Source organism: Carassius auratus, chromosome 24 (assembly GCF_003368295.1).
Source record: "Carassius auratus strain Wakin chromosome 24, ASM336829v1, whole genome shotgun sequence".
In the NCBI taxonomy this organism is placed as follows: Eukaryota; Metazoa; Chordata; class Actinopteri; order Cypriniformes; family Cyprinidae; genus Carassius; species Carassius auratus.
The window spans coordinates 19821822-19848018 of record NC_039266.1 but is presented as its reverse complement, the minus strand read 5'-3'; the positions used below and the strand labels follow the sequence as shown (position 1 = coordinate 19848018).

Here is a 26197-nt window from a genome sequence, read left to right as displayed (position 1 = left end):
GTTTTAGTTTTAGTTTTTAATTTTTTATTTCCTTTTTTGGTGAATATTTTTGATGAATTATTTGGTCAAATGGTTTCTACTTATTTTATACATTCTTTATTTTATACCTATTTTATAGTATTTAGTTTTTTTATTCATATTTTATTTCTAAGTTCTTTTTTTTTGTTAACTGTATTTCATTTTTATTTAATTTTTGTTTTAACAAAAAACTTGTTATTTGCCTCTTTTTTTCCAGAGGCAGTTATGTTTGGACTAAGAATGATAATGAATCAACCACAACGGAGTCAAAATGAGAATGCATGAAGATGGTACAGGTTAGATGAACACAAAGATGCTCAGGGGAAATATGTTCAAATGAGTTTATTGATCAATGAAATGGATCGTCAACAGATACATCACAAATACAGGGCTACAGACAGAATGAAAAAGCATAAACACGTTTTTCAGACTTCGTTTGTTTCCTTCATTTGGAATCGTTTAACATAATCAGGATGGAAAGACGATGCACATGACAATGAAGATGACTGAGATTAGCACAGATGCTAATGATTTGGAGGAACTGAGAAGTTAGTCTGGAGAATAAATGATACCATGTCGCAAAAGCAAACAGAAAACCACATCTTTGCTAAAGTTACAGAAACTGTAAACACGAATCAGGGTCTAGCACCAACATGTAGCCAATGGGCGGCACAACCTTTGACACCTGACTTAGCTGAAGCTTAAGGCCTTCACAGAACACATAGAAAATATACATGAGCCTTTAACACCAATCCATGCACCATCACGACTAGTGCAACATAAGCGTGAATACATTACTCCTGCACAAACCATCATCAAATCAAGTGTAAATCCATAATGTCTAAACTAATAACAGCACCAAAAATCTACAGGATGACGCTCACCAGTGTAGGTCCAGTTAGCACCACAAGTCCTGTCGGCTAGACAGAAAACGCTCAGAGAGAGACTCACTGTTCACACACAACAACAGATTCGCTTCTTGATGAATAAGCACACGCTCGTCCGTTTATGATCAGCTAGTCAGATAGACAACCAAAAAAAAAAAAAAAAAATGTAAATAGCAGATGTTTTTTTCTTTTTTATTCTTAAGTATTTTTTTTGCAGTTTAAACTGGATGAATTTAGAGACGCAGCTTTACAGTGTATGTTTTAAAACACTGAGCTTTTGCTTGATCTTTTTAATGTCAGATTTTCAGCATAAAATGCTCTTTATGAGGAATTGTCTTAAATTGCATTTATTCCACCACTGATTCCATCGAAAAACAAGTTCACCCCTTTTACGAAAATTGTAGTCAGATGACTATATTATTTTACTACTTAAATAAAAATGTAAGTACACGACCATTCAAAAGTGTGGGGTTTGTCCGTTTTATTTATTTTTATATAATAATAAAAAAAATTCAACTGTTTTTATAACTTAGATTATATCCCATATCTTGGACTTTGTTTCTTGCAATTTTGAGAAAAAAAGACTAAATTGTGAAATATAAACTTATAATTCATTTTTTTCTCTCTCAATTTTGAGTTTAAATCTCACTCAGTTCACTCAATAAAATCTCAATTCAGTTTTTTTTTCTCAGAATGCTACATTTACATTAAAACTTTTTTTTCATGCAAACTTTTCTTTCTTTTATTTCACCACAGATTATTATTTTTTTAATGTCATTGTGACATTTTATCTCACAATTCAAACTTTTCAGAGAAATTACTTTTATATATATTTTTTTTTATTCTGTTGCAGATCCTGGCTTCCATATCAATTTGATCAAAAGTGACTATAAAGACTTAATGTCACAAATGTTTTACTATGCTTAAATAGAAAACAATTATTTTAAAATGTAGTAATATTTCAAAATATTAGAGTTTTCACTGTATTTGTATGCCTTGGTCTTCTTTCATAACCATCACAAAGAAGTCTTACCAACCCAAGACTTCTGAATAATAGTGTACATGCAATCGGATATTTTTGGCCTTATATTTAATCTTAACTAGTTGACTAGTCATTCAGTCGACCCACCTCGTACTTGAATTTGAAAATATGTAGTTTCACACATCCCTATTATCAACATTGCTGGTTGGTTTAGAGTGATTCATGTTTAAGAAACAGTCACAGACAGTAATTCGGGTCATTTACAGCTTTAATCTCTCATCTCAGCTGTTATGCTTGCAGTAACGATGGCCGCAGTCATTTTGCTGAGCTAGATTTGAATTGGAACATAGATGGCAGTTGGATGGCTGACCTGACCTCATCCGCCATGCCAGCGCACCGAAGGCCAATCAGAATGCACACGGGGCCGCGGCTGTCTCTGTTTACTTTTGCACTTGGCGAGTTCTAAATGCCTCTGCCCACCTCTGTCTCATATTTTATGCTCTGATTCTTATCATACTAGCTAAATATAACCACAGGATACACACCACCTTTATGATACTTGGTTTTCTGGATTATTTAATGGTTGCCGTTTCCTCTCAACTGTTCAAACTGACTTATGTTTGATCGGCTGGGATTCTGGGAAACGTTCAGATGCACTGATGAGAATGCACACATACACGCATATACACATTGAGAAAGAGAGAGGATAGAACACTTACAAAATGTACTCTATGTGGTACATCAGATGGAAATACTATGGTACTTTTGAGGTATATCATGGAATTTGAACTCATGTGTCATTGTAGTTACATGGTATTTCCAAGAATGGGGTACATGTCCTTAATACAGTGCTACATTATCAGAATACCATGATAAAAAGTCAAAAACACTATGGTAATACCATGATAGGTGTTAAAAATACCATAGTAGTAGTATGGTATAATGATACCATGTATAAAAAATCATGGCAATACCATGGTAAAATGTGTAAAATACGTAGGAAGTGCTATGGTACATTTTCAATTTACCATTGCAATGGTAAAATGTCCAGAATACTATAGTAAATGCCATAGTAGTATCATGGTACTATGATCAAATGCCATGGTAAAATGTGAAAAATACCATAGTAGATTTTATAGTTCCATGGTTCCATGTTCAAAATACCATAGTAGTATCATGGTATTATGTTCAAATGTCACAGCAAAATGTCCAAAATACCATAATACCCCAGTTTCATGTTCAGAACACCATGGTATTTGTACCATGGTAAAATGTCCAAAATACCATAGTAAATAACATGATAGTATCATGTTAAAATATTCAAAATACCATAGTAAATAACATAATAGTATCATGGTACAATGTCCAAAATACCATAGTACCATGGTACCATTTTCAAATACCTTACTATGATAAAATGTCCTGTACTGTAGCATGGTACATTTTGGAAGTGAAAGAAAGGCAGAAAAGTACTGTGGCAGTACCATGGTAATACCATAGTGTTTTGAGTATTTTGAGTGTCTTGATATTGTGTGGTACTAAATGAGTACCAAAATAAAATACTATGCTATTACCATAGTATTTGTGTTAGTTGAAAGAGTAGATGTTTATATGTTTTTCCAGACTGAATGCAGTATGTGTATCATAAATGTGAACAAAGCGCTAAAAGGCATTTTAATCATATACTGATTAATTTATTAAGTCTGTCAGGACAATTTGTCCCAAACGAAGTCATGAAGTACATGAATTTGAAGAATATCCCATTTTTTTTCATTTTTTTTTCTTAAAACAATGAAAATGGAAAAAAGAAAAAAATCTAACTTCAATACAGACACACATTCAAACATCGCTTGCCAGAAACACGCTTATGTTTTTTTTTATATCATGTATGTTCTTTTCTCGCATCTAAAGAAACGTGCCGGATGACAGCTTAGCACTTTAAGTACCACTTTAAAGTTGAGGTTGAGACCATTTGATTTCAAATGTACCAAAAAAATATAGAAAGAAAAAGTATCGTAAAAAAATGCTAATGCAGAGTCAGACTGCAAGACAAGAACTGAACCGAAAGTTCTGACTCTGTAAAAAACAAAAAAAACAAAAACAAAGAAAACGTCCGATCCATTCGCAGAAACTTTCGATCAGAAGCAAAGATGAAACGTTACATGATATATCCTTGATTTTCTTCTCGGTTGATAGTAAAGACACAGGACTGGATGTGAAGGCTTGCATACACTTTGAATCAAGCGCTGTCCTGAGTTGCTCTGGTGGTTCTGGTTCAAACAACAAGGTTCTCGAATCCCATCCAGACCTAAAAACAAGGCAGTCCGAAGGAGATGACATGCTCTGTCTCAGCAACCTTTCGGAAAAAGGGAAGAAACAAATTCTCAGATCTCTGTCTGTGTAAACACGACCAAACGTGAGCGTTAAGCACGATAAACGGTTCAAGCACTTCCTTTGCGTTGCAAATCTACCGTCAGACGGAAAAAACGCGATAAAGTATTCGTCGTTGCAGTGGCTTGGTCTTCCCTCTGTTTTGACTGATATGTTAGGCAGAGGTTTAAGGAGTCCTGCCCCATTCCAGTGTGGCCCCTGGCAAAAATGAGGTCTCAAACTGATCTCAAAGGGAGCAAAGCAATACTGCACTGCCGATCTGACAGGACAAACGAAGCGGTGCTCAAAAACAAACGAATAAGCAAAAAACTAAAGCAACAACGCAATCCATAATTAAGGCTATTAAAAATATTGCAGAATATTTTGGCCCCTGTTTTTGAGACAGACTGCCACAACAGTCAAAACTTCCCCCACTACATATCACTGCAAAATATTTAGAGCAGGGAGGGAATAATAATAATAATAATAATAAAATCGTAAAAAGAAGAAAAAGATCCTCTTTGGAGTCTTTATTTGGTTTGGGATGCTTTAAAGGGAATCGTAAATATTTCAGTTGAAAAATAAATAGATCGGAGTCAAGCTAAAATTCGCAAAGTAAAAGAAAACGCGACTCCTGCGGTATTTTCGTTAATTTTTTCATGTTTTCGGCGTGCACTTGTAAAACCTAAAGGTATAGCAATCAGCCATTTCCATGACAAATGGTGGCACTGGACGGTGCAATGCACCATGGGATCCTTGCAATCCCGCAAGTCCTACAGCGGGTGCACTGGGGCCAATGGGACAAGAGAAGGGAGTTTTGGAAGGAAATGCGCCCCTCGTCTCCTGGAGGGGGGAATCAAAGCAAAGGCCCCCTCTGTTCTCCTTGAGCGAGATGCAGGTCGAGAGCCAAAATTCGCAAGTTTAGGATGTTTACGCCACCGTGTCTTGTGGCCGTGTGACTCACACCCACTCCTGCATGGAGCGTTTGCAGTACAGTATGTGTCGGGGCGTCCCCTTCCTCTTGAACTGAAAGACGGTGTAGATCAACACCAGCAGGCAGAGCGCCAGGACGCAGGGAATGACGATGGCAATGGCTTTGACCGTGCTGGCTTCATTGTCCAGTTTAATCACCACGTCCTCGTCCTCCGTAGGCTGCATGTCGGGGTCGATGGGCGTGAGGTCGCATCCCATGAAGTCTTTGAGGATGGAGCGAGGGTAGCCGGGCTCCACCCGCAGCCTGTGGTTGTTGAACTTCCAGTACTCTTTGTCCTTGTAGAAGTAAGTGAAACCTGCAAAGCATCGACACAGGAGACATTGTAAGTTGTTTTCATATTTAAACTGGATATTTAATTTTAAATGTGCGTTTCAATCTATTTTTTTACATTTTGTTAACTTTAGTGGTCATCTAACAAGTAAGTCTTGTTAAGTATGGACTTTAGCAAACCTCAAAATAAATATCTGTGGCAACATTTCTTTTCATTTTCATTCTCATTTTCATTTAGTTTAACTTCACATACTAAAATAACTATAAATAAACTGCTATAAAAATGTATATATATATAAACAACTATACAAACATATTTAAAAAGCTAATAAAAATGTCAAAAGCACACAGCAAAAATACTAAAACTAAAATTAAAATAAGAACAGAAAAACTACTAAGACCTATTAGTTAACCTATTAGTTAATATAAAATAACTTAATAAAAAAGACAAATCTACACAATTACTAAAACTATTTAAAATCAAAATGAGAACAGAAAAATACTAAAACTAATAAAAATATTAACTAATATTATAAAATATATTATAAAATGAACAAATATGTATTTTAGCTTTTTGTTTTAAAATTTCACAATTATATATATATATTTTTTAATCATTGGGGAAGTCGTGGCCTAGTGGTTAGAGAATTTGACTCCTAACCCTAGGGTTGTGGGTTTGAATCTCGGGACGGGACAGCTTCGAATTCTGAGTATGGGTCACCACACTTATATAATAAATATATGTAAAAGTGCATTTAAAAATGTTTTATTTAAATGACCAAAAAAAAAACGTGACAAACAAATTATATTTGTTTTGTCCAAAGTGTCATCAGATCTGTCATCTATTTTTGGGTTGTTCAGGCCAACTGGCGTTGACATTAAGCCATGGTGCACGTGTGGGTGATGCAAGTTCCAGTCTGAGATTAATCTTAATCTCACATCTCCCTGCTAATTTCCTGTCACTCTCCACTAATTGTGTTGAACATAGATTCTACATCTTGGAAAAGAAAATGTTCCAGACTGGAAGAGGGTTTCAGTGTGATCTAAAAAGTGTGATCTGAAAGGCTTATCGTAAGACCATGGGTTGTCGTAACATCGATACTTGCAGGACTAAAGCGCAGAAAAAAAAACGAAAAAAACAACAACTATACTTTCCCATCTCCCCATGATCGGCTGGGCATGATGACACATAATTAGGGTCAATTTTCTCGACTCTGTATCGCCCACAGAGGCCTTTTGGGTAACGTGCAGAGACAGGGCTGAAAGAAAGCCCACAATCACTTTCAAAGTGTGGTTAGCCAAACAATTTCCCTGGAATATCAATCCACCCTTCACGCTCAGATGAACGCCTGCGTCCACGAGCAAACCTGGCAGCAGGGCTGGGCACAGATGGCATGTGTGTGGCTGTCGACCTGTGCGCCTGCAGCTACGGACTGAACTCATGCAAGACGTCCCCACCCCGAGAGCTCCTGCCAGAGACGTTCACACTCGCCCGAAACACACAACCTATCAGAACTGTGCTCTTATGCAGAATGAAAATAGGCCAGTGTAAACGAGAATTCATAATGGACAGAAAAGATACAGAGTCAAATGCAAGAGGGTTTTAGATGCTGCATGGTCTGTTTGTAGTTTAAATTAGTTTGCTAACGAGTCTTTATTTAAGTTTTGTATATGTTTAGAATCTTTGTTGGTTTTCCCCTTTTTATTATGTTGGTTCCAAATTGGGTTCCAAATTATTTCTCTGCAATTGTTGCTTTTTTTCTTTTTATGAATGTAGTGGGGAAACGACATGAAATTATGGGAAGATGCTGAGGACATGAGGTTCGGAAATGTTGCAAGCGGGATTCAAACTCGTGTCGCCTGCATGAGCACCACATCACTAACAAAATCTATTGAAAATACCAAGTTTTGGTCTTTTTTTGGGAGTTCGATGGCTTAAAATGAATGTTTTGTCAACATAAAAGTGGTCTATGTGACTTGTGCACAATATGCCAAGGCAGAAGGGATGTTTAATTTTGGTGGGTTCCTCACACAAAGCTATGTCATTTTTACAGTTCAAAAGCATCCTGAATAGGAGAAAGTAAGTCTTATGGTTTTGGAGCTTAAACTAGATTGGATGATAACATAATAAAAAATGACAGTAAATTATATTACAAACATTACAATATAGTGTTTGTCAGTTTACGTAGATTTTAAAAATAATTCATATTCTGAATGAACAATAAACCTAAAGAAAAAATAGTGAAACAATTGTGTGTATATATATATAATAAATTTACCGTTAGCTTTGTCCACAAACGCTCCTTGCGGAGAATCTGGAACACCCTTCCATACAGTGATGGACTTGGGATAACCAGGATCTATCATTTTCAAGTCTTCGTTATATCTCCAATACCTGCATATAGATAAACAGAGAAAGTGAAAACACACACATGGCCGAGCGCACACACACACACACACACACATGCATGCTGTGCACATACCTATCTCCTTTGAAGAAGTAGGTCTTGGCCACGTCCTCCCACCAGACGGCTGTCTCTATACTCTGTGCTGGCATGCCGTTTCCAAACATTGAGATGTCCTGCGGGTAACCAGGCTGTAGCATTGTGTCCTTGAACACCCAGAACTGCTTGCCTAGAAACAGCACAAGAACAAAGGAGAAATCAGGAGATTACAGTATTCAGCCCAGGGTTGATTTTGAGAACGCTCTGTCATTCAGCTCAGTCAAAGAAGGAAAATGTAAATGATGGATTCTATGAATTCTTTATGACTTGCTGATTTGTTCAAGTGTGGCTCCACATACCGCTGAGGGGTTTGCTGATTTTGGACAATTTATCGATTATATATTGTGATGATTTCACATTGCATTGCGCTTTTTTTCCACCAGTATATGCCTTGATTTCACATTGCATTGCGCTTTTTTTCCACCAGTATATGCCTTGATTGATTATACTGCATTTTGTTGCATACTTTATGAATCATTTAAATATTTTAAGCCATTTAACAGCAAAATAAATACTGTACTGTACATTATAAAATAAAAAATAAAAAAAAATAATATAATGAGAACATTACAGTAAACATTTATTTTAAAAGCAGTATTAGTTTAATTTATAAATAAATAATATATAATATATAAAAACTGTAAAAGTAAAATAATTATAAACAATAATATAAAAAATTATAAATATTATAAATAAAATTACACATACATTCTTAAGCATGTTATAAAATATTCAAGTATTATTAAATATTATTCTAGCTATATATGGTACATATTACAAAATACTATATATATGTTTGTGTATATGTGTGTGTGTGTCTGTAATATATATATATATATATATAGAGAGAGAGAGAGAGAGAGAGAGAGAGAGAGAGAGTTCAAATTATTTTTATGTTAATTTTTTTAATTAAAGGCAGCAGATTTTTTTTTTATAAATACAGTTTTGCATTTTAGTATAATTTTTATTCAATATTATAATAATTATTATTATATATAATGCAGCAATGATTATTAAATATTAGAATTAATTAATGTTCTTAATGGACAATGGACATATACAGTAAAGAATATATATATATATATATATATATATATATATATATATATATATATATATATATATATATATATATATATATATATATATATATATATATAAATTAATAATATACAGTATCGCCCGTATGCACATTTATTCAATGGACAAACTTTGTAAAGATAACCCTAATCACATTTCCTGTTTCTACCAGTGAAACCTGCCTCAAATCACTGATAATCTGACACTGAGGTTGATACTTGATAAATTGATACATTGATCATTTCCAGAAATGTCTGTGTCAGCAAAACCAAACATTCAATTTCACAGTTCAGGCACTTCCTGTTTGCCTTTAATTACCGTGAGCAGGCCTCTGTTACTCAGACCTGACTTGTTAATGCCTTCAATTTAAAATGTCAGTGTGCTTTAGGAGAGCAGGGGCGCAGCGGGCCGTCATGGTTTGTTTGGAGTCTGAGGGGTCAGAATAGGACAGGTCCGTCATTCTTCCTCTGGAGGAGGAAATGCCTGTCACGTCACCTGTGTCTTTCTCATGGCCCTCTCAGCGGGGTCACGGCCGAGTGTGAGAGAGATCTCTGCAGACCCCTGGAACCTAGTGTATGTGCGTTTTTTCGGTCATTGTGCGAGTGTTTGTGAAAGTGAAACTGCAGGTTGGTTTTATTGTAAGTGTTAGCTGGAGGTCACCGTTATCCAGAACAACACATTTAAACGTCCAGATTTGGCTATGCTTTCTGACCTACTTAACTGCTCAGAGGTCAGTGTAAGTGATCCTCACTCTGTGCTGCTTTCCACCGGCAATGAGTGTGAGAAAAAAAAAAAAGTGTTTATTTGCTTCCACATGGACCACACACACTGTGTACGAGCCCATGGGAAGAAAATCACAAATGTGATGAGTTTATAAGCTCAGTCATAATGAGCTTGGTGTGATTTCAAACATTTCTCATCAAAAAAAGTTTATTCACATTCATTCATAGTTATTTTACTTTGTGTTTTATCTAGCAATCTAGTGTTAGAGGTTTAGAGTGCAAAGTACACAATCACACACCGATAGACGGAAACAACATAATTGTTCCATGCATCCATGATTCAATCGTCCCTCTTTCCTCTTGCTCTCCGATCTGATGCTGGAGATGTACGGTGTTCAGGCAAATAAATAATGCTAAAAACATGACAGGCACGGTGGGCTAAAAAGGTTGATTAGGCTCTCTGAACACGGGAGACCATTTATCAAAATAGGAACAAAAGCGTGTGGAAAACTGCTGTGTTTGTGTAGGTGTGTGTGTGTGTGTTTGTCATTATCTCATTTGTATCAGCCTCATCTTTTCCTCTTTTGCATTTTTCAACTCTCTCTCACTCTCTCTCTCTCTCTCACACACACACACACACCTTACCTTTGAAGAACACAAATTTGCCCTTGCTGTTTTCATAGACGGCGTCGATCTTGGGTGGCAGACCTCTCCAGAAGACGTTAATGAGCATGGGGTAACCGGGCATCACAGTATTATCTCTGACCCTCCAAAACCAGTGGTCCTTCATAGAGAGAAGACACAGGCAGAAAAAAACCTTAGCTGAATGGTACATGTCAGACATCCCATAAGGCTTTGCATGTTGTTTTTTTTTGAAGCACATAGTGGTCAATACAAAGCTTTAGAAGTCTAGTCTTGAAAGCAGCTATTCTGTTGTTTACAAGTCATTGTTTTAGGCTCAAAAAAGTATATTTTATAAATAACTCAAACCCTAACGGGAATAGTCCTGGCCTTCACCTGCTGCTGTTTGGCCGCAGCTGCTCTGGATCCCACGTCACACATCTACAGCTTTGATGCCACTGCTGTGATGTCTCCAAGCTTGTTTAAACATTAGTGGTAAAACAGACATCGCTCTGTGGTGGCCGTAACAATTGTTCCCTCCTGGGCAGCTGCTATGAGTCCAGAAATCAAAATGTATAAAATAGCCACATGGAAATTTAATGTATTTCTATCTCTCTTTCATGGTTCTCGGTAGACGCTGGAGGCTTTTTATTCATAGTGAAGAGCAAAGGATGCACTTTAAGTGTGTAACTGATGTTTATCTGTGTGTTTTTTTTATCATTCTTGTGCTACTGAAGAGGATGATGGGATGATATAACATTTTAAATTGTATTAAATATTATTTATAATAATTTAAACTATATAAACATACAATATACAATATATATTAAATCATTGAAATGTTAATAATTTACATAAATAATAAATATATTATTTACATAATAATTTAATAAATAATAAATATATGTGATATTTAATCTCTAATCATTCCATACCGGTATGACTTTTTTTTCTCCAAATGCTGAACTTAAAATATTCAAAAATAACATTGCTATATATATTAAATATATTTTTACTAATATAATTAATATATATTCATAATATTTTATAAAGAATATTATTCAATAATATAAAATAAGTTATGTATAAATAATAATTCAATATTAAATACATTCAATAAAAAAAAATATTATTATTATTATTATTATTATTATTATTATGAATAGTTAACTAAATAACATAACGTTTGGGCAGGATTATTAGTTAATAAGACCTAAGTTACAATAATATCCCTTGGTAATTAAACAACCTTGTTAATGTCATAAAAAAGTTTTAATGAGATTCTCAGAATAGTTCTCATGTTTGTGCATATTTTGTTTTTTTTAATATCTAATGTACATTTGCTTGTATAATAATAATTATTATTAAAATATGCAGTGCTATCAGAGCTATTACTGATTAATGTTTATATAATGTTCATAATATATATATATATATATATATATATATATATATATATATATATATATATATATATATATATATATATGAATCTTTATTATAAATTTATTTCGGATGCAATTACAGTAATCTCAGTTAAGTGATTTGAAAGCAATAAAAAATATTTATTTAAATATAAAATAAAAATAATATATTTATTATAGTATTATATTAAATGGATAAACAAAAATAAATGAATTCAAATAAATGAAATGAAATTGATAAAGAAGTAGCATTTTCTGTCAAGCAGTCTCTATTTGTTCATTCTTTGATTTTTTCTTCTTCTGTCGAACATAATTATAATGTGTAGTGTAGCACAGCTGGAACATGACATCGACCAATCAGCATCCAGAAACACATCTCGTTGATATGCAGTTCTGAGAGAATTTGTTGTGCACCAACACTACGTTTCACCAGGACTGAATCTCTCAGAATGCAACTCAACAGCAAGTTTGAGCATAACATATGGCTCAGAGATGACAACTCCATTATTCTTCAAGCACACATTTGCTTCTCCTGACTAATCTTATGTTGCAAATTGAAGAATGTAATCTGACCATCAGTATCTCTAAAACTGAAGACGTCTTTCATTTTATCCTGCAGTAATGCGCTCAGATGACACTTCTTCAGCCTGCTCCTCGCTGACAGCATTTTGTACTCGATTATAGAGACGTCACTCCTCAGATTTTGCACCACTACTTTGATTCCTCTTGTTCCTCACTGTAGCTAAAAAATGTATCAAACAGAGCACAGCGATTTTGTTTATTAGTAGTGTTTGCTTAGAATGCACTTTTGTATTACTTGTCCCATACTCACTTAAATAATACCTCAGATTTGATTGGGTCCTGTGAGCAGTTACCTAGCAACATACTAAAAAACACTCCGAACACCTTAGCAACTGCATAACAATGCAAAAACAACACTCCAGTATTGTGGCTGGTTTTCTTCGCTTTTATACACACTCCTCCGCCTCCTCATTCTTCACTTACCAGCCTCTTCTATCACAAACCAGAGAAAGACAAACAGATTTGCCTGCCACTCTTTGATCACAGGGAAGCCCACACACACAACAGTGACCTGTGCACAGCTTGTAGATGCACCACATTCATCTGCGTTTGCCTATGACAGAAGAGCTTCAGCACACCTTACTTTTTAGTTTACTATTAATATAATTATATTTATTTATTTAAGTCATCTTAAAACTATAGACAATAATCATTTAATAAAAAGGACCATAATTAATATTCGTGAACCAATAATAATTGTGCACCAATTGTGATTTTTGATCAAACTGGAGTAATGGCCTGTGTAAATTCAGCTTTACATCACAGAAATAAGTCTTATTTTAAATATATATTTAAATGAAAAACTGTTACTTAAAATTGTGAAATATTATTACAATTTAATTTATCAATTTTACATTTTACGATTAAATAAATGCAACCTCAGTGTGATTTCTTTCAAGAAAAATTCAAATGAAAAATATTTTTTTATTTCGAAACCTATTGACCAGTTGTGTGATGTATGTGTGTGTGTGTGTGTGTGTGTGTGTATATATATATATATATATATATATATATATATATATATATTAGGGCTGTCAAAAATAGCGCGTTAACGACGTTAATTAGTTGTTTGTCGTTAATTACGTCTAATTTTTTAACGCATTTCACGCATGCGCAGTGTGACAAATTATTCAGGTCAGGAAAGTCTCGTCGATCTCTGAATTCTCAAGATAGTAAAAAACAGCGGCGAGCGCTGCGACGAAAACACAGAAGAAGCTTAAGGTTTTACCCCAGTTACTCTCAAATACATTCATGCCAAGCTCGATAAACAGAGACGACTTTGGTAGTTGATACGCTGGAGCTTCTTCCTGTTATAGCGTCATGTGTTTCACACTGCGCATGCGCAGAACGCCTACATGCAATGCAGCGAAAATTACAGCTGTTTGGAAAAGCATTTGCATAAAAACAAGAGTGCCCAGAGTGCAGAGGGCGCATGTTTGTGTTTCTGAGTTCATTCTTTCGAGGTTCTCTATGCATAATTTCATAGATATGTGGCTATATTTAACCACTGGTTCACCTAAACCTCTTACACTATCTGTAATTAAATGGCATGGTTTGATATAGTGCTCAGGTAAATTTGATTAAGTAAATGTTAAACTTTTGAAATTCAGAAAAAAAAGAACCACATATTGATGAATCAATACATGAAAATTATGTATCGGTTTCCTGTTATTTATCTTTTGGTACGCATTTCAGAAAAAAAATAAATGGTTAGGATTCAGGTGTAATTGCAAATAGTGATTAATCATGATTAATCCACTGAAAATTCTGATTAATTTGATTTGATATTAAAAATTTTAATCATTTGACAGCCCTAATATATATATATATCTATATCTATATATATATATATATATATATATATATATATATTAGTGCTGTCAATCGATTAAAAAAAATTAACTAATTAATCGCACAATTTTTTAAAATTAATCGCGATTAATCGCAATTAAAAGACTGAAACTTTTTGGATATGTAAATGTAAAATGTAAATAATTAATGTAAACTCAAGACAAAGAAACTATTTAAATTCAAAATATGATTGTTTATTGGAATTTTTGTTTAACTTGTAACACAGATTTTCTCATGTAAACAACATACCTGCAATAAACCATCAATATCCTCCAAATTAACTGTTGGCTTGAAAGCCATATTTATTACAGAAATAAAAACACAGGCATGTAAGTACCATTTGAATTTCAAAACAATCAATGCCAATAAAAACAAAAATGATTTCCATGTTGAATTCTAAGTGGACTGCAAAAAAATTCCAAAGTATAGTCATTGCCAGTGCTTTAAGTGGGCCAGTAGGCACAGGTACTCAGTACCGCCACTTCCAAATATAGCTCTTGAGCGTACAGCCACCTCTCCGTGCGCCCAGAACGTGCTTGTAGCGTAACGGTACGCTCATCTGGACATCTGTTTTAATAGAGGTTTTAATCTTTTACCTGCACTGCCGATTTTCAGAGCGCCCTTCACAATGCAAGCTTCCTAATTCATCCCACCCAGAGCAGAAACTACATTACCCATTCACCCTTAAGTTATACAAGTGAATAGCGCATGTGTCGCTTTTCCCACTGTTAAGTGTCAACAACTCAACGTGGCCGGAGAAGGTGTCTGAAACTCGTTGTGAGTTATACTAAAGCAAAATCTTGAGTTTTTATTGTCTGATAAACATTAAAAACTGTCTGCGGAGGTTGAGTCGTCCTGCAGCCCCCGCTGGCTGCTCATTGGCTGCAGCATCTTTTTTCTAAGTTCTAAAAAAATACCGTAGACGGCAAGGCACAAATTTAGATATTCATTTATCTAATTAATCTATAGCCTATGCACAAAGACAATATGATCTTTTTGTCCCCTTTTTGTTTTAAAGCTTGATGAAGAGAGCGCAAGTTGCTGCAGCTGCGAGGAGGACAGTGATGCACGCGTACAGGAGTGATTGACAGTTCGCGGCACTGTGTACAAAAAATACTCCGCTACACAATTATTTTGTTATTTTCGTTTAAGCTTATTAACGTTTTTTTTAAACAATGACATTTGAGTTCATGATTTTAATGTTGCTGTTTCTTGTGGCAGACTAAATGAAGAGTAATGTTTCTTGCGGCAGACTGAAGAGTAATCCGGCAGAGTTTTATACTGAAACTTTCCGTCTAAAAGTCCTTCCTTGGTCTTATCCATATTTCTTTGCACGTTGAACACACAAGGCCACAACTGGAAATAAAAAAAACTGCAACCGCGTTAATTGCGTTATTTTTTTTTAACGCGTTAAATATTTCAAATTAATCGAATGCGTTAACGCGCTAATTTTGACAGCACTAATATATATATATCTATATATATATATATACATAGATAGATAGATAGATAGATATATATAGATATATATATAGATATAGATATAAATTCACCTTTTGTCTGTTATCTATATAATCTCTGCAAGACCTTAAAATGCATGATGCTTGTGTTACAAAGGTGGTGGTGTGGGGATGCACGAATCTTGGAGCTTAAAAAATAGGTCACAGAGAAAAAATGTATTCTGCTTCATTCTGTAAGAAAGAGTGTCTTATGTGACCTTCTGTACCGCATTTTTTATTTTTTTTTGGGAACAGTCACTCTCAGAGAGAGCATTTTCTGGTACAAGTTGGACTGTTTTCAATTTAAAATATCTTTAATTTAGCTGTGTGACACATAGGAGTGAAATGTTAAAAATAATGTTATCGTACAGGAAGCAGCGTTAGGATTAAAGTAATTGAAGCACATGCTGTTCACTGATTAGGATCTTCACAACTTCTTCTGATGCCATTTAATGAGCTTATAAAAGCTTCTATACAGTATGTGGTTGTTTAAAATGTACATGTGTATATATATTTATTTAAGGGTTATTAATTGTTAATGGAATCATTAAGGAAAAAGAGAAATTGAAATGAAGGTAAAATCTCTCAGTTTCTCATATTTCTCTGCCATATAACTACATATCGATTCATTTAGATGTCAGAAAACGATCAATGAAATTTGATTTGCTTTCACTGATGTTTGATTTTGCAGGACGAAGCAGTAAGTTATGAGAGCGTTTAGTCTGTATCACAGTGTATCGGCCAGCCAGTACTAAACACAGGGATGTGTGCGGGGAGATGCACTGGAAAGATGAAAGCAGTGCGAGCAGTGTGGTGCTGGGCAGGTTGAGAGCTCACTGCTGGGAGATCAGCCTCTAGCTCTCTGTTTCACAGTCTACAGATCCCTCACTGGACTGTGAAACTCTCCTCACAGGACTGGACGGAAGAGATCTGTCACTGGGCACAGACTTAAACCGCATCAAACAGCAGCACTCAGGAGACGGCCAGTCAGTTGAGTGAGTGAGTGAGTGAGTGAGAGAGAGAGACACACTCTCCTATACTTCAGACACACTTACTTACTATAGAGAGAGAGAGAGAGAGAGAGAGAGGAGGGAACTGACTGTTTATATTACCGGAGAAATGATAGAAAACAAAGCATGCTTTTATTTACAGCTGAAGAAAATGTACCTACAAGGTTTAGAGAATTTTAATTTGAGAATGAAAAAATATAGTTTTGTATATTTACATTGTGTTTTTATTATAAATACAATATTTAATACATATTAAACATTTACATATTTTTATATATTCCTAGATTTAACGTACTCCATCATGACTGGTGTCAGTGCTTTCCCCTTAGTCGTTTATCCCAGCGTTTACCCCTCACGCCAGTAGCTCCGCCCTCGCGCCAAGCTTGTGACCTGAAGAGTAGAGAAGTCATTTTGAGGGGGAGGGAAGGTTGTTGTTTTTAATTAAAGATTACGAGGGCACGTGGATTAAAAAAAAAGAAAAAATGAAGTGTACGGATAAATAATTTATAATAAACACTACAGAGTATTCCATTAAAAAAATAAGAATTGTACATTTTTATTTCATGGTGACTTTAATTGTTTGGCATCACTACATTTTTTATATATTAATTTATTCATACATTAATCAAGTATTGAAAAATATATATTCCAGTTGATATGTAGGTCAGTTCTATATGTATGCATATATGCATATGTATATCTATATGTATGCACGCACACAGAGATCGCTGGGAGAGGCTGTTTATCATCTGATCGCGTAAATCCGTGGAAAATGAATAGAAATGACGATTCTGTCTGAAGAAATATGAAGTAAACATCAGTAAATATATCCATATATCTCCGCAGATATGCATCTTTGGTCTGTAAATCCTTATTGACGCTGTTCAGTGAGTCTATGTGAACACAAATAAACCGCTCTTGACGTGACTGAATATGAGGGAGTTGTGAATTTCTATTCAAAATGTGGCATAATACGGATTTATTATTTTGCACTCCTGACATAAATCACTAAATATCTGTCACTGCAACAATGTTTTATCAAAATATTGGTCAAATATCGAAGCTTGAGTCTTTAAACTTTCCATTGATGCACAGTTTGTCCAGATGAAGTAAGACAGTGATGTTTAATGTGCTGTGAAAGTGAAACAATAATAAACTGGGGCCGTCAGCGATGTTTGCACGCAAAGGGGTTAATGTTATAGAAACTAAACAAATGTTTATTATTTGCAGATATTTAGTAGTGAATTTGTGTCATTATCATTTGGCTAGTCTCAGCAAATAATGATATGCAAATAAATGTGATTATTAATCAGCATATCATGTAATTAATTTGATTGTTTTTCACATGATTGACAGTCCTATTAATTATATTTAATTCTAGTTCCTGGAAGTTTCTGTTCTCATATTAAACTTTCCCTAATGGTCCCTCTGAGCATTTCTGATTGGTTGTCTGCAGATGATTATTATCTCTCTCCTCGTCTCTCAGCCAATCAGTTGCCAGTTGCATAAACTTAGCCACAATGTCAACTTCTCAACTTTAAAATAGACCTTTCTACATCTCTATGTAACTGACATAAAGTTTTGACCAGTCTAAAAGAAAACATTGGATGAATAAACAGTCATAGGTTTCCCATCCATAACCGTGAGCTGCCAGTGTGAGGATCTGACACTGATATTACTGTGGCTACGCTTCTGAGTTTAGATGGCAGACTTTAAGCATTTTACTGCACAGAAATATGTTTGTGTTATTGTCTAGCAGTGATGATAGACTACTCCAGTTTACAGCATGCGAGAGAGCGAGCGACTGAGCGGGTAAGTGAGGAAATGTAACAGCATTCATGATAGATTTTGTTTTCCCAGAGGCGTCTGCCGTGAAACTGGGAGTGGAGACCAAATGACAAGATTAGAGCCCAACAAAAACCTCCTTCATGTGGAATATATCTACACGTCAGCATGAGTTTGGCGAACTCAGAAAAAAAGACACATTCTGACAAATGAATTCCAGCTATTTTTACACAGAGAAAAATATACAGAAAAGACTGGCTGTGTGTAAAGTGAGAGCAAAGTAAATCTGTGCTGCAGCCTTCAGAGACGTAAGCTCTGTTTCACAAACACACACAGATCACAACTACTGGACCCAGTCTTTATTCATATACATCTGAATAAATATGATATTCATAAGTAAGCAAACTATACTTTTTTAGAAGAGTTTCCATTGTTAATCTGTTGACTCTAGGACCTTGGTTTCCAAATGAAACTTGCTCTCATCTGATAGAGGACTTTGGACCACTGGACAACAGTCCAGTTCTTCTTCTCCTGAGCCCAGGTAAGACACCTCTGACGTTATCTATGCAGGCTTCTGAACTGAGCGCTGATAACAACTTGGGTTGTCCTTGTCCTCTTTAGTCTGGATGACATGGTGTCCCAGTTTTCCAAAAAGAACTTCAAATTTTGATTCGTCCGACCACAGAATAGATTTCCACTTTGCCACAGTCCATTTTAAATGAGCCCTGGCTCAGATAAAACACCTGTGCTTTTGGATCATGCTTAGATATGGCTTCTTTTTTGACCTATAGAGTTATAGCTGGCAACGTGAATGGCACGGTGGATTGTGTTCACCAACAATGTTTTCTGGAAGTATTCCTGAGGTCATGTTGTGAAGTTTATGAGATTCGTAAATTATTCCATTCCTTTTTTACTCAAAATTTGGACAGTGTCCCAACCTTTTTGGAATCGGTGTGTGCACGAGTTTCGAAAAACAAAAATAAAAATAAAAACAATAAAAGTTGTACATTTGAGTTGAATAACTGAAATAAATGAACTTTTCCACGAGACTCTAATTTATTGAGATGCACCTCTATGTATCTATTTTAAAGTAATATTCGCGCTACTTGTGAAATTTTTAAGATGCATAGGAGATGCAAATCTAACAGTAGACCACTAATAATAACACCAATGCTTTGTCAATGTACTTCAATACTGATCCTTGTGAAAACGCTTAAGAAGCCTTCTGTTGCTATGGCTACTTTTGTATGTAAGAGTATATTTGGCACCATGTGCATTCTGATTAACTTTTGATTACATAATATTACACAACATTACACAAAACGGCTGTTTCCTAAGTAGAACTTATCTTCCTTCTATGAGCCTCCCTTTATCTTTCCCTCACTGGTGAGGTTGAAGCTTTCATCAGTAGGGTCAGAGCTCTATAATCCGCACCCTGCCATCCATACAGTGATTGCTAACCCTCAGCTATCCTGATACACTCAACTATCACACTGGAGGGTTACGGACTCATTGAAGGCATCTCTCAGGTTCAGCGAGCAAAGAAATGCTCATTGGCTTTGACTAATAGGCCACTTTCCTTTAGTACAAGCGCTGAGGGAACAAAGAGAAAACACCCACACACAGGGAGGCGTAACGCTGGCTGAAACGCTTCCTGCGGCCGCCACGTGTGTGTGTGTGTCTTTGTCAGCTGAAGCTGCCAGCGCTCTAAACACAGCATTGAAGTGGCAGTTATGAGACCATTCGTTTGAAATGAGCTTGTTTCATATTGTAATTAAGACATATGAATCTGTTTGTTTTGTGGATTTCTGACAGGCACTGAATGCCTCACTCGTTGGCTTACCTTGAAGACAAACATCTCTCTCCTGAGGATGGCTAGCGTGTTGAAGTCGCCGTCACAGATGTCTGGCTTGGCGTTGGGGTGCATTGGTTTGTCGCCGGTCGGTATTCGTGGGGGTCGCGTCTGCCTGTCGTTTTTGCGTGGATCTGCGGGAGGGTGCGAGCGGGCTGGTGGGATTGTTGGTAGGGGTCTCGTGGGCTGGGGAAGTTTATCTGGAGGTCCTGAAGAGAGGGAGAGAGATAACAGTTATGAAACACTAAATGTTTTCCAGTTTTTAATGATTTATGTTTATCACAATTAGGGTGGTTGTATTCAAAAACCTCCTCATAAATGGCAAAATCTTGTCGCATAATGCAGTCTAAATTCAATATTTATGTGCCATTAGCTTTACAATAGTAAATAGCCTACATTTAAGCTAATGCACTACACTATTTTCGGAATAATACATTTTTAGGAATAATACATTTAATGATTCTTTAAGTATTGTGTTTTCTCATGATGCGGTTTTATTATATTTTATAAAAGCAAGCTTAAAGGGGTTTTAGAGGCTAAATGCATTGCATACAAATCCCCCTAAACCATTGTACCATGTTTGTTTTATTTCTGTGGACGCTTATATCAAGACATATAAAATAAATAATTCAATAAGTATTTAAATAAAAAAATTGATAATAATAAAATAAATTAAATAATAATTACATTAATATTAAAAATATTATTATTATAAATCGTGTATTATAAAAAATAGCCTAACTTTATATTAGTTTATGATTATTGTGTTTATATAAAATGTATAAATACCCCTTACCCCTTATACACTGGTATGCTAATTTATTACATTTCTGTTGTCACTTTTATAAAGACATATACAAAAAAAAAATAATCATTCAATAATTTTTTTAAAAGTACTTTTATTATAAATCTTATATTACAAAAAAAATCACCTTATTTAAATATTTTTCATAAATTATATTAGATTTTATTTATATTATAGTATATGTTACAATTAGTGTACCAATTTTTAAGTTATATATTTCAGTAGCCTAACCTCGGATCAGTTTATGAATATGTTGTTAATATAACACTTTTAAAATTGATTACATGTGTATATCAGCGATCTTGCTTTGATTGCTCACCCCCAACAAGTTTTGTCATTTTGTCATGTTTTTACATTTAAATGATATTGTGTGTGTGTGTGTGTGTGTGTGTGTGTGTGTGTGTGTGTGTATGTATATATATATATGGTATAAAAAAGTGCTATCATGAGCTCTCGCATCAATTACAGTCCAGCATACACCTCCATTATCTGTGGACTCATTATCACAGCACAGCAGATGGCTGACCCGCGCTGAAGAGTTCAAGCTGTTAGCACAATGAACTAAGACGTCAGATTTTTGGAAGAGTCGACGAACGCTACAAGCCTGCAGATCAAGAGGTCAAGAAATCCTCTGTGAGTATGAAAGGATAGGTGATTAAATGGAGGAAATAATGAATGATTTTAAGTATGAATCAGGAAAGGATGGAGGCCTGACAGGATTAGCCCTCTGGAGATGCGAGCGGCCCGCAGAACCACAGAGAGGAGTGACTGTCAGAAATCAAATCTCCTGAAATAGAGCGAGGATTACAGGCCTTCACGTTACATAACACAGGGCCAACGAAACCGAGATCTGCTCTGGTGAGGGTGATGGATATTGAGAGAACGTGGTTGGGAATGTGTGTGTGATACATAAGATGTACGAGTATCTCCACCCTCAGCGGTCTCATCCTGTGTCAGGAGGAGGAAAGAGGAAGACCAAAGGGACGGACGTTGGATGGGGTCCAGGAAAGAGGATCTGAACATCTCAGGAACGTGCATTTTAGTGTTTTTCTGGATGGGGGTGGAGGAGCAGAGGGAAACATAAAGCAGTAGATTTTTACATTTTATAAGAAAAGCGTGAATGGTTGCCAGGGTGTGGCTATGTAATTGCTAAGGGGGTTCTGATTTGAGCTACACACTGAGGTTCAATATTTAGTGTTACACTGTAAAAAAAAATAAAAAATTAAAAAAACTAACTATGCAAACTTGTTTATGCCATGAAACAATAAATAAATAAATTAGGCAACTGCAACTTTTTAAAATTAATTTTATCTTGACTTTTTTATTTATTTAAAGTTTATATCTCAAAATTGACTTTTGTCTCACAATTCTAAAAAAATAAATAAATCTTATTTTTAATAGGTCTTCACTTACAGGTTCTTGGTTGCACAACTAAACAGCATAAGACTGATGTCTTCACTTTCAGGTCAAGACGTCATCAATCAAATGCTCACCAGCCAATGAGAATGCACTGCTGCTAGACCCGCCCCCATGAGGAATTTGTGCCATAATCACGAACAAAAACTGAGTTAGCGTAAATGAAGACTTTAGAAGCGTTATATAATTTGGAGGCAAATTTTTATTATTATTATTTTTTTTTTTTTTTTGCTGTTTTAAAATATATTTAATTCATTTTCTTTGTTACATTCAGAATTAAAGATCAAAATCTAATTCCATAAATTCTGAGGAGAAAAAAAAACTTTAAATTGTGACACATAAACTCAGAAGTAAAAGATGTAATTGACAGGTTTAAACTCTGAATTCTGAGGAAAAAACCGTAGAATTGTGAGATAAAAAGTTGAATTTTACCCATTTTTTATTATTTTATTGTGCGGTGGAACAAACTTTCATGAATAATGAAATGAAAATGAAATGAAATAAAAACAATAAAATAAAAACCAGACTGAAATAGCATTTTATTGTGAAACATACTCCAATAATCTGTTTTACTTCGAAAAAACATGTTTTTTTTTTTTTTTTTTTTTTCAGTGCAGAAAAAGTATATAGTGAATTGAATGAGTCCTGTGTGAATCTTACCGTAGATCTTCTGGATGCCCTGCAGATCGTCATGTGGCAGTCTGAAGTTCTCTGTGTCCATGTACTGGTAGAAGGGGGCCATGATGGCAGTTGGGTCATTGGAGTGCTCCAGGCCTAGCGCGTGACCCAGCTCATGTACTGCCACCAGGAAGAGATCGTTCCCTGTACACACAAAACACACACATATCAGTTAGTTAAACACTGAGACACACTGCAGCACACATAAAACCATTTAAATCACTGTAAACTATTAAAATGAAAGTACCACATCTGGGTTAAGATGCCATTAAAAGTCTCCGATGACCCTTTTTTGAGTTGTTGGCACTTTTTAGTCAAAAACATGCTGTGTTAACCATGTGTTCTGATTCCCAAACCAATGATTCATATGAGTTGATTTATTTGAGGGAATCAAACGCTCTTGAGTCGTTTTAGTAAATTTCATAAATCAGAAACATAGTGTGACCTTTGTAGTCTGATTCTCAAACGAACAAGTCTTAACGAGCCATCTCTCTTTTTTTGTGAATCAGAATAAACAAATGATTCTTATGAGTGAGTCCTTTTTCAGTGTATCAAAACAAAACAATTTTTACAAACTGGTTCTTTTTTAGTTTAGAGTTTAAAACAATACAGTGTAGTTCTGTTCCCAAATAAACAACTCTTAAAAGCCATATTTATGTGAATTAAAATGTACAAATGATACTTGAAAGCTATCTTTTGTGAATCAAAACAAACACGATTCTTATCTAAAGTCGCTTTTATCCAAAGTTGCTAGATCAATGTGAATGTAAATATTTTTTTTTGTGAATGAAAGCAGACAAATTATTCTTTAGTTGGTTCATTTTTTTTTCTCTCAAAGCAAACAAATTATTCTTATGAAATAGTTGGTAGCAAATTGAACCAAAAACAAACAAATGACTTTTATTGGCTGGTTCTTTTTAGTGAATCAAAATGAATGAATGACTCTTATGAGCTGATTGTTTTTAGTGAGTCAAAAATATACTGTTCGTCCGTTTCTGTCTTTTTTTTCAGGACCCAGTATACCAACATTTTTCTTTTTGCAGAATATCTTTAAACAGTATTATTTCCGAATTAGTTTTGAGCAGTAATGAGGATCCATTCATATTGTTATTTAACATATACTGAATCATGAGACATATATATGTACCCAGCCAGTGCTAGTTCGCACATGAGCTCTAAAAGAAAGAATTCCTCTAAATTTACAGCAAATGTGTCAAAGCGCATAATGATATGTCAGAATCAAAGCTGCTGTCTGCCTGTGTGCGTGTGGTTGTTTGTGTGCCTAATTGTAATCCATCTCTGTTTCCACTCCAGAATCCCTCATCCAGAGTAACCACAGCTACTGCTGGGATTCATTACAGAACGAACCCTGTCACTACACACTCTCACATCAAACATCCACGCAGAGCATCTTCCCTCTGTGCACAAATGGAAAACCCCACCCAATTCGCCATGTGATGGTTTGGAGCGGGACTTTACGCCACAGGCCAGAAAACAGTCCAAACACCAAAGGAAGGCAGACATTATGAGACGGTTAATGTGAACCGCAGAGGACAGAGCGACCATGAAGGCCACATCAGCAGCTACAAACCGACATCTGTCTTTTCTCTTCTCCTGTATTTATGACTCACTCTGTCTCTCTATCTTTCCCTCTTTTATCTGCCTGCACCAATGAATCTGACACATTTTTTATTCAGTCTACTTGTGTTTTGTGTAAACTGCTTGGCGCAGGAGACGCAGATCAAATGATGCGTTTTGCATTCCTGGATATTTCGGTCTATTTCTGCACATGGAACATCACCCTGGAGGATTTGCCAGCTAGCTGATGGCTGACGGCTCCGAAACGCTCTAAATTACACAATTGACCAAACGCTACTGAGCAAACAAAACACATGAGACCAGTTACAGTTCTGTTATCAGAGAAAAAATATTAGTTTGGTAGGGTATTAGAAGGAAACAAACTGTACGTACAGTACACAACACAAGCGTTATTAAGAATTTACGAGTAAAGGGACAGCGGGAGTGCTAGAGCGAGATCTGAAGAGACTTTGTAGGAAATTGGGCTGCATTGGAACTGTCTGAAATTAGAGAGATCACTAGTAGTATTTTTCAAAAGTTTTTCTGCATAAATCCTCTCGTTGTTTACACCACAGTCATACAGTATATGACACCGAAATCCTAGACTTAAATATAAAGAGGGATCAGAGCAATCTACAGCCATCTGGGCTCTTTTAATTAAAGAGATAGTTCACCCATAAACTGTTTTCCAAGGAAAAGATGACAGAATTTTCATTTTTGGGTGAAATGTCCCTTTAAGGCAGGGTGTAGCAACCCAGCAACCACATGGCAACATGCTAGCATCCACATAGTCATGGCCACCCAAAAAGCAAGCAAAACACCATTTATATTTTGTCATAAAATGTAAAAATGTAGTTCATTTAAGCTGTCTCCACTGAAAAAGAGGATAAAACTAGTGCAAGATAGAGAGATTAATCAAAAACATTTGAGCATTCCCAAACAATGACTCTTACGAGTCAATCGGGGAATCAAAAACAGCGCAGCTAGTGTATTTTAGTGCAAGAGCGGTATCGTTAAATTCCCAAATGATTGAATCCGGTTTAAATGAGCCAGTTTGTTTTAGTGAATCAGAAAGAGTGCAACCAGTGTTATCTGATTCACAAATTAACAACACAACTGATTCTTAGGAACTAGCTCTTTTTTAATGAATCAAAACAAACAAATACCCCAAAATGAAATGTACGTGTTATGTAGAAAATAGTAAGTGCTATGCGTTTGGAACAAACTGAGAATGGCTTAATGGTGACAGAATCATCCACTATCCACATG

General features: G+C 35.4%; 1 protein-coding gene across 2 annotated transcripts in view; it reads right to left on the bottom strand.

Annotated features, from left to right (window-relative positions):
• Window positions 1–345: 345 nt before the first annotated feature.
• The window catches only part of LOC113042549 (matrix metalloproteinase-16-like), a 59971-nt gene continuing 34119 nt past the window's right edge, over window positions 346–26197 (bottom strand). For both annotated transcript variants that reach the window (XM_026201484.1, XM_026201485.1), the window contains 6 exons: window positions 23333–23494; window positions 20443–20660; window positions 10473–10611; window positions 8005–8155; window positions 7801–7916; window positions 346–5546 (listed from right to left, as the gene is read on the bottom strand). In XM_026201484.1, the coding sequence (XP_026057269.1) occupies window positions 5218–5546; window positions 7801–7916; window positions 8005–8155; window positions 10473–10611; window positions 20443–20660; window positions 23333–23494 (1115 nt within the window). In that variant the 3' untranslated portion in view covers window positions 346–5217. The remainder of the gene's footprint in view (window positions 5547–7800; window positions 7917–8004; window positions 8156–10472; window positions 10612–20442; window positions 20661–23332; window positions 23495–26197) is intronic.